At 34.4% G+C, this 17,360-nt stretch overlaps 1 protein-coding gene across 1 annotated transcript; it reads left to right on the top strand.

Annotated features, from left to right (window-relative positions):
- The first annotated feature begins 236 nt into the window (after window positions 1-236).
- LOC144445046 (adenosine deaminase-like) lies at window positions 237-9,494 on the top strand. The gene is made up of 8 exons (XM_078134597.1): window positions 237-294; window positions 2,746-2,807; window positions 3,400-3,522; window positions 4,973-5,226; window positions 5,936-6,054; window positions 7,772-8,016; window positions 8,614-8,743; window positions 9,263-9,494. The coding sequence occupies exons 1-8, from the start codon at window positions 241-243 to the stop codon at window positions 9,398-9,400; spliced, it is 1,125 nt and encodes a 374-aa protein (XP_077990723.1). The 5' UTR covers window positions 237-240; the 3' UTR covers window positions 9,401-9,494.
- Window positions 9,495-17,360: the final 7,866 nt, after the last annotated feature.

Below are 17,360 nucleotides of genomic sequence, written 5' to 3' on the forward strand. Positions count from 1 at the left end.
ATCAGATGACTATATCCGTCAACTAAATTATTGCATTATTAATAACACTGGCATCGAACCATTGATTGGTGAAATGAGTGCCCTTTGCATTGCTTTGTATCATTGATCGTCAGCAAACATATTCGAAGTGCGCGCCATCACCGTTTCGTACATACGCAGCTTAGTGTAAGTGCGTTAGCATTGGTTGGCATCTTTTCAAGCAACACTATAGTATCCCGTCTATGCGTGAACAAACTCATTATGATACGAAAAATGGCTGCTACTGGAGTTGCTCTGAGCTCTTCGAAATTCCGGGTAAGTCAGACGCTGTAGTTTTGCCGCGATCGGTGCTCAGACGCCGGAGATTCGCCATATGCCATTACGCATTTACTGTTTCAACATGTGCTAATTTTAAAAGCCATACTAGGTAGTAGGTCGCCCATTCTGCAATGTAAAATGTGTTGAAGAAAGAACGTACAACTGGACATATACACTGGTGTGTTATGTATAATAACGTTGCCTACGGTAAACCCTAGCATTGTTGACAATGACCGTCATGTAATTGGCACTTTCATGTGATTTACATGGCTATAGTACCTTCCATCATTTACAGAGTGCAGCATTACGTCACGTTCCTACGTAATGTGTGTGACTCATGTATACACTAAATGTATGACTATTTCATTTGATTAAACTCAGCTGAAGGAAATGTACTGTGTTGTATCATGGAAGTATAACCTTTCCATGGTTGTATACACTACATAGAGAGGGTCGATTGTTAGTATATATGTATGTCAAGGCTTTGGTGTCAGATAGATCATACCACGTTGACCTTTCTGACAGTTCGACCTTGAATAAGTCAGTTCATGTTTTGTAAACACAACACCCCGTTCAACACATACTCTCCTTTTTGCATCGTCTTGTTCGCATTTGTAATTTTTTTAGTGTAATAGTATAGTGTAGTGCACTTTCATGATTTCAAAAAAAAAATTCCTTTCATTGTTATAAAATAAACTTGTTATTAATTTCTGCTATTCTCTTTAGGTCACACCCAAAGCCAGTGTAAAATTATGCAGCCTACAACTAAAACTATACATATTATATATAGATTATGGGCAACATTTTGTGAATTTTTAAAAGTTTTATGTATTAGTAGGGGGTGGGGGTGTTAGAATTTTATATGAACAATATTATGTAATTTTCCAGTAATATTGTACACATCAGGGGGGGGGGGGGCTATACTTGAAAGTATTGATAACTGTTGTAATATATAATACAGTCATTGTGTTTCTCTAAACTTTAATTCGATTTTGTCTAGAAAAGGTTTCTTTTGACAAATTAGTTGCTTGCAGTTTATGTACCAGTAGCTCAAACCCCAACTGCCATAAACAGAGGCTTCACATTTTGCCAATTAAGCAAAACCTAATCTGGGAATGCAAGGAGTCTTATTTCAATTCTGGGACATGGTATTCCATTCTGGGATCCGACCTGCCCCATTTCTAGTCTGGGACTGGTTCCATTTTCAGTTTGGGAGTGCATCACGGTCCCAGTTCCAATCTGGGAAATCTGGGACACTGTTTGTGGTTCCAATTTGAGCTACTCTTACATAATATCCTACCAAAGATATTTTATGTTACATGAGCTGTGTGACACAATGCAAGTCTGGCAACTGTGAATTTGAATTTTCCTTGTTCACTATTAAAATGTGGTACTAATTGATGTAAAATGGTGTGTGGGGAGGGGGGGAGAGACAAAAAATTAGTCTGAAAATGATACAAAAAGTAGTCATGACCCTAAAAGAATGACATGAATTTGAGAACTGCACCTACCTATTTTTGAATGGTATGTAATCAGAAACATGATATATGTATTTTTTACTTGGCTTCTATGAAGTAGACAGAATTCCAAGTCAACATGTATGACATTATTAGAAAGTCGTCATATCGTCATTCTCTAGTTCACTTATATGTCCTGTCAGTGAGTTTATAATTATAGTGGCCATATGGATGAGCAATATGTATTTCTTTATGATTATTATTTTTCATGAGGCATAAAAAAATGTTTGGTTCCGGTTACCCAACCCCATCTAGTTTTTCACTGCTGACTCTAAACATTTTTTAGGTATTCAAGAAAAAATAATAAAATCGTGAAGAAATAGTGGATGCAGGAACTGAGATCAACTTAAAAAGACAATATATAAATGTTCTTCTAATCTGTAAATGGCTGTATATCTGATAGGAAGAAATGAATAACACAGAGACCATTTGGAAAATGATGGAGAATCTGAACTAGACACTCACACATGAAAAAAAAAATAAAAAAAATCTACCTACCCCTCCTATTCTAAAATTGAGTGTAATTGGAATCACATAATTGTTTTACTTGGGCCTATAAAACAACTTTTAGTCTGACAGATCCAGTCATTGGTCCACTTATGAATGGCACAGTTTTGGACAGTAGTGTAGTTTTATCAGTCCAGTCACAAGGAAGAAACAGGACCATCAGAGTCAGTAGACAACTAGTCTGGATGCCATCGTGGTCTCTAACGAAACCACAGAGGTGTAAATCATAACGATACTGTATAGGAACTAGAGTAGTAGACAACTGGTTTACACATCATTCTTCATCTTAATCTGACTGACCAAAACCTTTGCTGGCCTTACACATATATGCAAATCTCTGTACATGTACATGCTATAAAATTAACTCCAGTTGTAACTGACCCCATTTAGGATTTGACAATGTTGTTTTGTTATTGTTTGGTAGGTGGAACTACATTGCCACTTAGATGGTAGTGTCAGGTGTTCAACATTGTATGATTTGGCCAAGTGAGTATATAGATGTATTCTATACTATGACTGTCAATTAGTAAGTATTGTGCCAGTGTGTATTGATGGTGCAAATCTAGAAACCTGATTGGTCAAGACACAAAGATTTCTATGGTGTCACCATTACCATGAAATCGTGCTATTCAAGATTCCAAGTGGCCCTGGTGATCGATTTCATTTGCATCCACTTCAACCATTCATGCATCTGTACTGTTAATGGCCTGCAGAATATATAGATGTCCATGTTTGTCAAAAATAGATCTGTGAGGGAAAAATGAATGAGATGTGCCCTCTACTACATACACATATGGGGACTCTTCTAGATTTTACTTTAATACTTACCACCCTTAGCAAAAACACTGGTAGGGAACCCAGGTAAAATGACTAAGGAACTCTGGTAGATTTTACCTCCTTACCACCCTTAGCAAAAACACTGGTAGGGAACCCAGGTAATATGACACAGAAATGCAGGTAGATTTTACCTCCTTACCACCCTTAGCAAAAACACTGGCTTTTGAGATAATCTATGACGCTTTCAGTTCTGTTTTCTGCAAAGAATTTCTATTTATCACACTTCCTCTTGTTTGTTTAGGAAAAATGATTCTCCTGAAGCAAAGAAACCATACGAAGAATTTATGAAAGATGTGACATACTTAGGAATAGGCAACCTACAAAAATTTCTAAAAGTCTTTGATGTATTTACGCCCTGGATTGTGTAAGTATTTTTTGTGATTTTAGATATTTATCCTGTAACAGTTCTGTAACAGTGATTTTGTATGAGAATTTTATATTTAAACAATTTGTTCGTCAAGACACTTTCCTGTCTGACATGACTAATATTGGCTAAGTTGTGGCAAATAGTGTTGTCAAGTAAAACCAGATAACCAAGTCTTTGGGCTGTATATTTCTTTCATTTTTTTGTGATTTTGTAAACTCACAACTCTAAAATGTTTGTATTATTATAAATCACATTTTTAAAAAATATGATTTTTTTTTTATGAGTATGCCAGAATGAAATTATTTATTTATGTGTATTTATAATGCATCTGTTCCCTTGAGAGCCCAAGGCACTCACAGATATTACTCCTGGTAAGGAACTATAGTGGCAAAACAGCCCTCTATACTTCCCCAACTCACTGGAGAGTATTATACAATCCATTGCAGCTTCTAGTGCACAGGATTAAAGCATTCACATTGCAACCTCTATCCTAACAGGTCCCCAATTATACCCAATTGACTTGGGACACAATCATGGTTCAAATCTTGCCCAAAGACTTTAGCCATTTCAGACACAAACCAACAGTGGTGAGGATTGAGCCTGCAAACTGCAGATTCAAAGCCAACCACGGTAACCATCATGTACATTTGCCCATCACCTACATTAACAATGAAACCACAGTTGTTTGTTGACGTTGGCTATTATTGACTTTGGCTAGAGATGAATGTAATTACTCCATGCAATGATGTAATATTGTGTTGTTAACATCAAAAACAATAAACTGAATAGCCACACTTTCTACTATACACAGTAATTATTGACATACCAGTAGCGGTTTATTTGTGTATGTAGACATCAAATTTTCCTACATCTACAGAACAAATGCTATGCTGTAACTTGCAGGCACTGTACTTTTTTGTTTTCTCCAAACCAGGGCTTTATTTTCCTGTTTCAACAGTTGTATATGTTAATAGTTTAGCATTACATACAGTAAATTGATTTTAACATGAAAAGCATAATCCAGTTGTAAGTAGAGTTTAACAAGCTGGTGAGTGTCGAATTAATGTCTGTATGATCTATGAATTTTACAGCTGAGTTTAAAGCTGCACTGGCTGTAACTGAAGTATGATATTTTCAGTCAGACAACCAACCAACAATATATTCACTGGAAATTGTTAAAATACCAATAATTAGATATTGTGCATGATAATTAGGGGTTGATCACATCCAGAAGTAGTACATTTAATTTCAAATACTGACCATGTTCCGGTATTTTCCCATCGTCGTAAACCACAGCCTCTTTTATGGCACCGTCTAAAGACGCACCTCCCAAGAGGCTTTGTTGCCTCAGCAGAAGTGTATGGACTCTGATTTGCAAGAATGGTATTTGCCATTCTTATTATGTAAAATATTGGATTCTTCATGGATAGACATTTTGTATCCACAGGGGGGATAAGGAAGCCATAGAAAGAATTGCATATGAACTATGTGAAGATAAAGCTAAGAATGGTGTAACATACATTGAAGCTCGGTATAGTCCACATTTATTGGCCAATGACAACATTGTGGAACTCGGACGTACAGGTGGAGATGTATCACCTCGGGATGTGGTGATGTATGTAAATGAAGGCTTACGTAAAGGAAGCAAGGATTTTGGCATTACAGTGAAAAGTATTCTATGTTGTATGCGTGGATTTCCAGGTAGGTTTGTGGATGAGATTATGCAATGATGGTGAAGTTGTGGTTCATCTATTGTTTAAGTGTGTTAACTGAGAGTGTATGTGCTAATGTCAAAATGTCATGTTATGTCAACTACGTTCTCCCAAATGTTTTTGTTTGCATGGCTTTTACTTGTTTATTTCATCATGTGTATTATAAACTGAATAATGTATAATTCATTTATCTTTGATCTGGCTAAGAAAAAAAAAATGTGTGTTTTCAATAACACGGTCCCCGAAAATAGAGTAGGTAGGTCAGGATTTGATTTGATTTTATCTTTTTATTGAAAAATATTGAAAAAATATTGCTTTGACCAAAACAAACTCCTTCTGTGATGTTTTGATGAAATATGTACAGACATCACTGGGGAAAGAAAACGGACATGCATGAAGGTCAAGAAGACAAAGAATTTCTTATCTTTTTGCTTTAGATGTCTAAAAAAATGTTTAGGGTAGAAGGCTTAAACTAGGGTTGGTCGGGTTATCGGAAGCACACAATTTTTTAAAAATCTCTTTTGCGAATCTGTCCTATTTTATAGTCATTCAAATTACTTGAATTACTCTTTTTATTTTCATATCTTAGTATGTGTTTTTGTCATCAATTCATGATACTTAAAATAAATCATGTTAATTGATTTGCCGTCACTGCCCACTCATTTGTTAAAAACATGTCATTTGATTGGACATTGCAGGTTGGTCACATGATGTTGTTGAATTATGTAAAGAATTTCATAACGACACAGTAGTGGCAATTGACTTAGCTGGGGATGAAGATATATGTCCCAGTAAAGAAGACATCGATGCTTTCTTGGTATGTATTAAGCACACTCTAAATGCTGACAGGATGGGCAGTGGGAGTGGGGAGGGGAGGGGGTAGGATGGGTGAAACAGTATAGTGACAATTGACTTATCTGGAGATGAAGATATACATCCCAGTAAGGAAGACATAAATGCATTCTTGGTACGTAACGCACTCTCAATACTGACAGGACAGGCAGTTAGGTGGTGGGTGGCCCTGGGGGAGGGGTATGGGTGGGTGAAACAGTAGTGACTATTGACTTAGCTGAGGATGATCATGAAGATATATCTCCCAGTAAAGAAGTCTGACATAAACACTTTCTTGGCATGTAACACTCTCTAAATGCTCAGGGCGGGCAGTGGCAGTGGGGATGGTGGTGGGCTGGGGTGGGGGGTGGGGGGGTTGTGAGGTTATGGGTTTGACATAAAAAATGACATAAGTAAAGTCATAATGGTTCATTTACATTTATGTCTTAAAAATTTCAAGCTATGAATCGTGAAAAATACTGCATCATTACAGTTACTGTAGTCATTACATGACGTACAGTAAATTTCTTGTACTGATCACTTTTAATGGATTGTTTAAGAATAAATTAGTATTTACAAAATTCTCCAAACATTAAATTATGGTTTGGTTGCCTTTATTGGAAAGTTTTTAGAGTTTATGAAAAATAGAGAAAATAATTACAAGTTATGTATACAATCCTTGCAAACCCACATTGCTGGCATGTTGCATGAAGAAAAGATAATTCCTTGATTGCACATTAAGAGCCCCCCCCCCCCCCCCCCCCCCCCCCCCAATTAAAAGAAGAATTGTTTCTGGTCAGTAGAGTTTGTCTAAAGTGGTGTGATGATGCAATTTCTTTTTTATTCTCAACAAATCTTTTGCTCAGTCTACTATTTATGGCAGTTACTGTTCGTTTTATTTATTACTTTAGAGCAAGTATGTATGTGGGACAGATGTCATTTGCTTGTTCATGAATGGCTCTGCAGTTGTCATCTTCAATGAAGTAGGGAGGGTTATTTTTGTGTTTACCACTGGATCTGCAGACTGGGCTTGACAAACACACACAAAAAAGACTGACACGGGGATAATTAAGTGGTGACCCGAAACGATTTTTTTTTTTTGCCTAATACATGCAAGCAACCATTCAGAAATCAAATATGGAGGCACTGCTTTTTATGAGTAATAATGCATACCAGAAATAACATGGGTTTTTGAGTATGTCTTCCTTAGGATTGACTAACATGGCAAAGTTTGGATGATTACATTAGTCAGTGTTTATAGATGCAGACTACATTTTGTTGCATTCTCTAAAACACATTCTTGTTGTTCAATCTAATATTTATTGTGCACACATGTTATGTATGAACTGTATTTTGAAGGCAGTATAAAATATGTGTTGATGCTGTACATTCTTTCCTAATATGTCGTAGAGGGCGCCCTACTGACTTCACAGATTGCTGAATTATAGGAGTGAAGGATCGATGGATATAATTGCGTCGTTGTCATGACTTTACACAAACCTGTACAACTACAAGTACATTTGATAATTCCAAAAACTATGATTTAACGGAAATAAACAAAACATTTAAATAAAAAAAAAAGAAGAAGAAAGCTATGCTTTCATTCTCTTTTACATGTATGAACAAAAATAATATTCAAAGATTTTGTGCAAAAGTCAGGACAAGTGTGAAGTCAATTTGTGATCCATGTTCACATTTTATAGGAAGCTGAAAGTTGTGGTATTCACCGTACCGTCCATGCAGGGGAGTCAGGACCTGCTGCTAATGTGAAGGAGGCTCTAGATGTAATGAAAGCAGAGAGAATTGGTCATGGCTATCATGTACTATCAGATGAAAAACTATATCAAAGAGTTATTGATGAGAGGATTCACCTAGAAGTGTGTCCAATGTCTAGTTATCATCTTGGTACAGCTGGTACCACAGACTTCAAGAAACATCCAGCAGTCAGGTAAGGTTAACAAAGTATGAACTTATCAGTTATTGGTGGAAAGACAGATTCTGTTGAAACCCCTCCCCCTCCCCACCCCACCCCCCTTCTAGGTGTCCAAAGTCAGGACTGTTGATTTTAACCTCCTGTACATGCCCAAAGTCAAGAAAGTTGCTCTTGACCCAGAGTCCTTCTGTAGGTGTCCAAAGTCAAGACACTTTTTTATGTCACACGCACACGCACATGCAGGCATGCATGGATGCACGCACGCACACATACAATCAACCAATCAGTCAATCAATCAGTGAGTCAGTCACTCAGTCTATCAGTAGTCATTCAACCAATCAACCAACCAACTATCAATCAATCAACCTACCTATCACCAATCAATCAATCAATCAATCAATCAATCGATCTATTTCAATTGATCAGTCGATCAGCTAATCACACTACCAGCTGTTTGAAACCACATTGAAACTGGTTTGGTATAATGATGTTCCTTTAGACTCTATGAAAAGACCTCTGATACTTAATATACTGTAAACCCAGAGTTTGTGAACCATTCCTTCTCACCATGACAATACATGTAAGTATAACTTATGATATGTTTTGTTGCAGGTTTGCAGCAGACAATGTCAACTTTTCTCTGAACACAGATGATGATAGTGTTTTTCAGACAACCATAACAAATGAATATAATGTGGCATTTAACAAGATGGGCCTTTCAGAAGCTGAGCTCTCAAAAATTGTAAGTATTTATCACTTCTGTGATGAGCACCATTGCTGCACGAGCTGGAACTGGAATATTTATTTTTTTTGAAATTTTTTTGTTATACTCGTGATATCATGCACCCTGAATAGTATCAAATCACCTGTGGGTGAACATATTTTTTTTGTAGCTGTATACATGATATGGTACAAGAAATCAAATCAGATTTATTTTTGGGTCCATACCCAAAAATCAGCGCCCTCAATGGCGACCTCAATTTCAACCTGTTACTGCACTATTTATGGATAAGATCAACCACTGGTTAACATGTGCAGTGTCTAATTATTGGTATGTCAACACTTTCAGTGAATAGATTACAGTTGTCTGATTGAAAAACGATACTACAGTTACAAACTAGTGCAGATTCAAAGGTGGGGGTGGGGGGTGTACATGGACAGGTACGATATACGGTAACTTCAGAACTCTTTGATAGACTCATCCATTTTCTTTTCTTCATGTATTCGATACAAGTAATTTAATCTATTTATTTGTCTGTAGACTTTTAACGCTGCACGATCTGCCTTCCTACCTGACGACAAAAAACAGCAGTTGCTTCAACATTTGAAGGTCGCATTTGGTGTGATACCAAAGCCAGATGATGCGAACGGACAGCCTTGGTATTGTAACACTTTGTAAAGGCCCAGATCTACTATATTGTAAGGAGAGGACTTATATGACAACAATCACATACTATTTGATAGTTTAGGTCAGTTTGAATGGAATTTGTTTCTTGATTTACACTTTCTATTTGAGACTTATAGTTTTAGAGTACAATGATATTAAGTTCTTTAAATTCAACATTTACACAAACACTTTGAGATTTTGAATGATTTAGTCATGAAATTTCAGAACTTAGACACAAACATTTCATTGTCAGTTTGACATTGATTTAGTTGTAAACGTTTACAACTAAAACAAACATTTGAAAGTTAGATTTTGAATTACAAAGTTTAGAACTAAATTATACATTTTGGGTCATTTAGTTCTAAAAGTTTAGAAATAACACAAACTTTCAAACTTATTTTTGGGTGATTTAGGTCTAAAAGTTTAGAACATCACAAACATTTGAAATTTAGCTTTGAGTGATTTATTTCTGAAACTTTAGAACTTTAACCACAAACTTTAAAACTTAGTTTTTTGAATGAATTTATTTCTAAAAGTTTTGAACTAATACAAACAATTAAAATTTGGTTTCTAGGAGATTTAGTTCTAAAAGTTTAGAACTATCACGAACATTTGAAATTTAGTTTTTCAGTAATTTATTCTGAAAGTTCAGAACATTTTAAAAACTTATTTTGGGTGATTTAGTTCTGAAAGTTAGTAACACAACTCTTTCTAATTTTGACTAATTGTGTGGTGTGAGATTTTATCGCATGACATCTTCAGATTGTTAAATTTTATATTTTGATGAAATTCAACTTGTAGTATGAACACAAGGTTGTCTTAAAATCTTTGATATTGGTTTTGTGAAAAATGAAAACGAACTTACCTTGTTAAACTTTAAGACTTCAAAGGAAACATACATGGTCTTCAACTCCCAAGTATTTTTCGTCATTTTTGTTTCCAAAAAAAAGTTACTCATATTTTATGCTTCACTGTCAATTGTTTTATGGCTAATAGTCATTGGCAAAACTTCCATCATATTAACTGCTGTGATACTGTATTCTCATACTATATATATGATAGTGAAGGGTAAATTATAATAACCTTTTATTTGGCGACAAAAATACTCAGGAGTTGCAGGCCGTCTTCTTTTGATGTATAAATAGGATTGAATCTTTTTCATGGTTGTGTTTTATTTTGGAGTGAAATGAAATTAATCAGTAGTATGTAAGGTATGTCATGTTGGGGCGCCCTCGCACATCGGTCAAGAGAGAATGGGAGTAGGCCAGTGAGGGCAGAATGACATGATGTATCTTAGTCTAATTAGTTGAAGATTTTCCTTCCAGGTATTGTCAGAAATCTGATATAAGGTAAAAATGTGACATTTACAAAGATCCTCATCTCTTCTCAGATAATAATGATTAGAAAAAATATCATGTATGGATTTGGAAATTGGGGAAATTTTGTAGTTTGTTGATGGTACCATGCAGTATTTTTATGTCTAACACTTAATGTGTTATGTTGTGTTCACTCTAGCATTTGTTAATGTAATGTGTCATGACGTTATGTGTCATGTTGTATACACTAGCATTTGTTTATGTAACATTACATTATGTAACATATGTGTTATGTGTCATGTTGTATGCACTAGCATTTGTTAATGTAACATTACATTATGTAACATATGTGGTATGTGTCATGTTGTATGCACTAGCATTTGTTAATGTAACATTACATTATGTAACATGTGTTATGTGTCATGTTGTATGCACTAGTATTTGTTTATGTAACATTACATTATGTAACATGTGTTATGTGTCATGTTGTATGCACTAGCATTTGTTAATGTAATGTGTCATGACTTTATGTGTTATGTTGTATGCACTAGCATTTGTTTATGTAACATTACATTATGTAACATATGTGTTATGTGTCATGTTGTATGCACTAGCATTTGTTAATGTAACATTACATTATGTAACATGTGTTATGTGTCATGTTGTATGCACTAGCATTTGTTAATGTAACATTACATCATGTAACATATGTGTTATGTGTCATGTTGTATGCACTAGCATTTGTTAATGTAACATTACATTATGTAACGTGTTATGTGTCATGTTGTATGCACTAGCATTTGTTAATGTAATGTGTCATGACGTTATGTGTTATGTTGTATACACTAGTATTTGTTAATGTAATATGTCATGACATGTGTTATGTGTCATGTTGTATACACTGGCATCTGTTAATGTAATGTTTCATGACGTTATGTGTCATGTTAATGTAATGTTTCATGACATTATGTGTTATGTGTCATGTTGTGTCCACTCTAGTATTTGTTAATGTTATGTGTCATGATGTTATGTGTCATGTTGTATAATGTCATTTGTTAATGTAAAGTGACATGATGTGTTGTGTCATGTGTCATGTTGTGTACTGAAGCATTTGTTAATGTAATGTGACATGGCGTGTTATGTTGTTTACACTAGCATGTATCAATGTAAAATGATGTGTTATGCGCTACTTATGTGTCATGTTGTTTACACTCTAGCAATTGTCATTGAAATGTGTCATGACGTGTTATGTGTCATGTAATGTACACGCTAGCATTTGTTAATATGATGTGGCATTATGTGTTATGTGTCATGTTGTGTTAAAGTAATGATACTTTGCTATATGTGTTCATGTTTCACTTTATTGGAATTTGCTGTCAGGTATGTGTTTGTGTTTGATTTTTTGTGCTGTATTTCTTGTATGTATAAATATTTTCATAGTTAGAAATGTTAAATCTCAGGGCTTTTAATGTTTAAAATGCTGAAAGGAAACGTGTTTCTAGTATGTTGTTGCAATGTTATAGTTCGGAAAACCATAATATATATGTATGTTAATATTATAGATTAATATTTTTAAAACATCAACATGTTTCTGCTATTTTACACACAGAAAATATTATGTTTCAAGTATGTTTTAATGTTCTAGTGTTTAAACACAATATATCATGTTACTAGTATGTTAACATGATAGGTATTACACACATATGTTTCTGGTATGTTGTTGCAATGTTATTGTTTTACACACATGATGTTTCTGGTATGTTGTAATGTTATAGGTTTTACACAAAAAAATATTTCTGGTATGTTGTAATGTTATAGATTTTACACACATAAAGTAACATTTCTGGTGTGTTTTAATGTTGTAGGTTTTACATATTTCAAACATCTATGTATGTATGTTTGGCATAATTTGTACTTTTAATCTGTTGTTACAGATTTTACGCACATAAAATAACATTTCTGGTATGTTGTAATGTTATAGACTTTTCGCACATAAAATAACATTTCTGGTATGTAGTAATGTTATAGATTTTACGCACATAAAATAACATTTCTGGTATGTTGTAATGTTATAGATTTTACGCACATAAAATAACATTTCTGGTATGTAGTAATGTTATAGACTTTTCGCACATAAAATAACATTTCTGGTATGTTGTAATGTTATAGATTTTACACTTTTCAAACATCTATGTATCTATGTATGTTTGGCATAATTTGTACTTTTCACAAGAACTGAAGTCACCGACACATACTGCCCTTAATGTCAATGCACGTCGTATTATCCATAGCTAGCAATTTAAATATCCACTAAGAACTCAGGTTCTAAATATTTGAACAGAATTCTACAGGTAAAGTTTTAAATATATGTATCTCATCAATTTAATATCAAAATAACAATTTTTAAAAAAAAAAAGAAATATCTTTTGATTTGTAAAATGTATAGATGTCTGCACACTTGAAGGTGATCATGTTTTTAAATGTACAGTGATATGTATAATTCAGAAATCTGTTTCAGTTTTAGAGAAAACTTGATACAAATAATGACTCTAGAAAATAGAATATTACGACGTTAATTCTTCATCTGGAATTGTTCATACTTATCTGACTTTGTTTATTTTTTAAACAGTTTAATATCGGATATTTCAAAGGACATTTTTTTAAAATCATACTGCTAAAATGATTTTATGAACTTTTTATTTTTCATTTTTGATTTGTCGTTAATTGTTGTAACAAAGTCAGACTGTACCGTCTTCCTCAACTATATGAACTGAAAAGTTTTGGTACATTTTATGTTGTCTTTGTTATGCTGTGTTTGTCACTATTTTTGACTTGTGTAAACTTGTTGAAATACTGAAATAGCTAGTAAAGCACAAAAACTTTGACTTTTAACCCTCACACAGTGCAGCTGTAGTCTTTTAGCAATTGCAAGTACTATATGTTTTTCAACTAAGTCTTACAGATGCTGCAAATACTCAGAGCTTGGCTGTTTACATGTTAGTCCGGGATGTAGAATCCATACTACAACTGTATGCAACTGAAATAAGAACAAACTGCACAATTTAAATATTAGGCAAGAAATATTTGTATTTTTTGAAAATTTAACACGCCATCCTAGCTTAGCTGTTTTCTATGGCAATGTTAAATACTTGAGAGGCAAGAAATGTTTTTTTTTTCAAACAAAAAGTCTTCGATTGATATACCCTTTGTAGGCTTCCATTATTGCAGTGTTACTTGTAATCTTTTTGAGAGCAACAAGAAAATAATAGCTATTGCTCACATGAAATTTAGGTAGTGATGGGGCAATGTGTAGATGACGACATCATGATGTGCGCCCTCTACAGGTGAATGTAACAATCATGACTGAACTGGATAGCACTGATCAGAGCTTAAGCAATGTCCATTGTCTGTAATCAGCAGAAGTGTGAAGATAGATTACATTATTGTCTTTTTTTGTATGAAGTTAAGTTAGTCATTTCACTCTGTATACAAACTGTACTCTTTGTCAGGTTTATCAAATATAAGAAAGGTGAATATGTACTTGCAATGGTTTCACTGCAAACATATGGTCACATTTACCCAGACTCTTCCTGTAACTACCCCCACCCCCAGAGAATCTGGGGGAATGCAGCATCAGCAATTATAACATAAGATGGTGACTGTCACTAGACTTGCACAGTTTCTGATTGGATGAAAATGATACCTAATTTTCATTTTCATCAACTCTGTATATATTACACAAAAATCATGGTATTTAATTTTTTGAAAACCAAAAATTAAGAGAAATACAATGTTTGTGTTGATTTTACCATCATTTCTGTCTCAACAGTCACATGGGTGTCACATGAGACCCGTCCAGCCTCCTATGTATCCCAGGGTGAAAACTATTTTTCACGTAGATGTAAGTCCTTGTTGGTTGTCAATTAAAGGCACACAGTCTGTAACTTAATGGTTCCATTAAAGATACACTCTCTGTAACTTTATGGTTCTTGATGACTACATTAAAGAAACACAGTCTGTAGCTGTATGGATCTTGATAGCTTCTTTTGTAACACAGCAATTGTTCAAAAAAGACCTGTCTTCTGTTATCATCTGTTCTATTAGGTCATAGGTTAATACCAGGGGCAAGTGAAAGTCTGAGAACCACCGTATTTCGAAACATCTTACCATCCAATAACCCTCTTCCAAATGATGTACTATTTTTGAATTCATCAAATCCATGTAGAAATAAAGACTGGCACAATGAAACCTTGATACATGGCTATTTATTTAAAGACTTTTAGCATATTTTTAATCTTTTCTAGAGATGTGAATTTATTAATGACGATATCTGAATAAAACTATTTTGTGTGAAAAAGCTTGTGTCGTAAATTTGAATTGTACACGTATGTTCATGGACAGAAATGCTACAGCAACTGTGTGTTAGTATTTATAGTCCAGAAGAGTAACATTCTGGGATTATTAAAAAAAAAATTTAGTCAGAAATTTGGATAACCTTCAAGTTCAATCAAGGGATAGCCATCTTGTCTACAGAGGGCGAAATTCACAATAACATGTGGTTGATATATATTCAAAGATCCAACATGGGTCATCACTTTTGCTTTCATTTACCAAATACTGTTACTCAATACCATAAACCAAGTTCAAGCACAGACACGCCCTTGATTTTGGCAAGGTCAAAGGAAAATTACACAAAGGGCTTTTAATAATTCATTGAAATCTTAGCTGTCGGACTCCTAGTTTGGACACCTTTCTGCTTCTCACTGTTCTAGAGAAGGCTACATACAATATGTCTGGTAAATTCTACACAGAACCTGTACTGATATTGAACATATCAACACAACCATTGTTACCTAGCAACAGCTATGACATAACTTGCATTGCACCATGGGTATGAATCACATTGACAACCATACCATCAAATGTCTTTATAAATGCAACCAGAATTAACATAACAAAGGTAGATTTTTCATTTTCATTAGATCACAATTGATTGATTTAAACCTCAAAGTCAGAGTTCAGTATATTAGCTGCCATTTATCACCAAGTAGAAATCTGTATTATTAGTTTGACAATAGCTAATACATGTATGTCGTTCTAAGTTAGTTCTAGGTAGAAATGTCACCTACAAGCAGCATTGCTAGGTTGTCTGGTTTGGTGATCAATTTCACATAGGTGGGTATATATCACCTACAACTTGGTCCAGATGTAGAAATGCCCGGTTGCCAAGTGTCGGAACTAACTCACCTTTATCCTATTGTCATGACTTTGGTAGTAATAAATAAACGCTTATTAAAGCGGCCATATGGATGAGGATTGGGTATTTATTTTGGATTTTTTAATTAATAAAACAATTTTATCATGGCTTCCTGCTTGAAAAATCTATGTGGAACGATATGTGTAAATTAAATCCACCCTTGGTTTTAACTCGAAATCGTAATAAATATGTAAAATCTCTGTTATTGTATGTACACTAACAAACTTTTTACACACTTTTTAGCTTTTTTGCAATGTATTGAGTTACAAACACAGACTTGGTCTATGTTGTTTTTACATTGATTTTTCAAGTAGGAAGCCATGATAAAATTGTTTTATAAATCAAAAATTAAAAATAAATACCCAATCCTCATCCACTTTAACGTTTATTAGTAACTTGATATTGGATTTAATTTTAGTTCACCACAAAGATAACTGTTACATGTTAATGACTTTAACATTACAAAAAAAGTCCACAGGATTTGTTTTTAGAAAATACATAACATGTATTGTTCTAAGAACCGATAGGACAGTAAAATACAAACTTTAGAATGGCAATTTAGAAATGAAGGCTATGCACGATCAAGGTCGATCGTCCACACAGTAGACAGGTCAAAATGTTGAATTTGTGTCTGCTTTACCGACCCAAAATATGGAAAAAATATTTTGATAATGTTGTCTGCAGTAACTGAGTATGAAAGTTTGGTCAAGTTAAACTAAAAATGGCATCACAATTTTTACATCTAACTTAATGGCAGAGTTTGATCAAATTATCAATTGAAACAATACGATGATAATTGATTTAATTTACCATGTACATCGTGTAGGAAGCCAATGAGGCTTTCAGACCCCTTACTGTTCTTCTGAGTAATCTGCACTATACGGTACAACATTCATGCCACGCTGCCAGCACCCAATAATAAAGAAGCCTGATAGGGCAGAACAACACTACATATCTTAGAGTCTATGTTCTGAGGTGCATGGTTATCAACGCATGTCTAAATGTATGATATGTAGGTGAATGTTGAAACAATAGGCTTCTATGCACAAGGGGGAAAACACCCCAGGCATGTAATGGTTGCTATAGTGATTGCAAATTATGAGTTAAGTGTCAAGTGGTTTAATTACTCCAGTAATGAATCATACACATATCAACAGTTTGTTGGTAACCTTTCCAAGTATATTATTACAAGGAATGCCATGGTAGTAAAGCAATGTCCTCTTTACAGCAACACTGCCTCAAGTGCGTTCCATCAAGAGGAAAACATTGTAAAATTCACATGCCTTTTCACAGCACCAACTGAGATGCACTGCACTATTCAGACTACTAGTTTTCATTGCATCAGTACAAAAATCTATGCTCTAACTTCAGAGAATAAGGTGGCCAGCTCTGGTAGGGG

The sequence above is a fragment of the Glandiceps talaboti genome, chromosome 13 (assembly GCF_964340395.1).
Source record: "Glandiceps talaboti chromosome 13, keGlaTala1.1, whole genome shotgun sequence".
NCBI classification, from domain to species: Eukaryota; Metazoa; Hemichordata; class Enteropneusta; family Spengelidae; genus Glandiceps; species Glandiceps talaboti.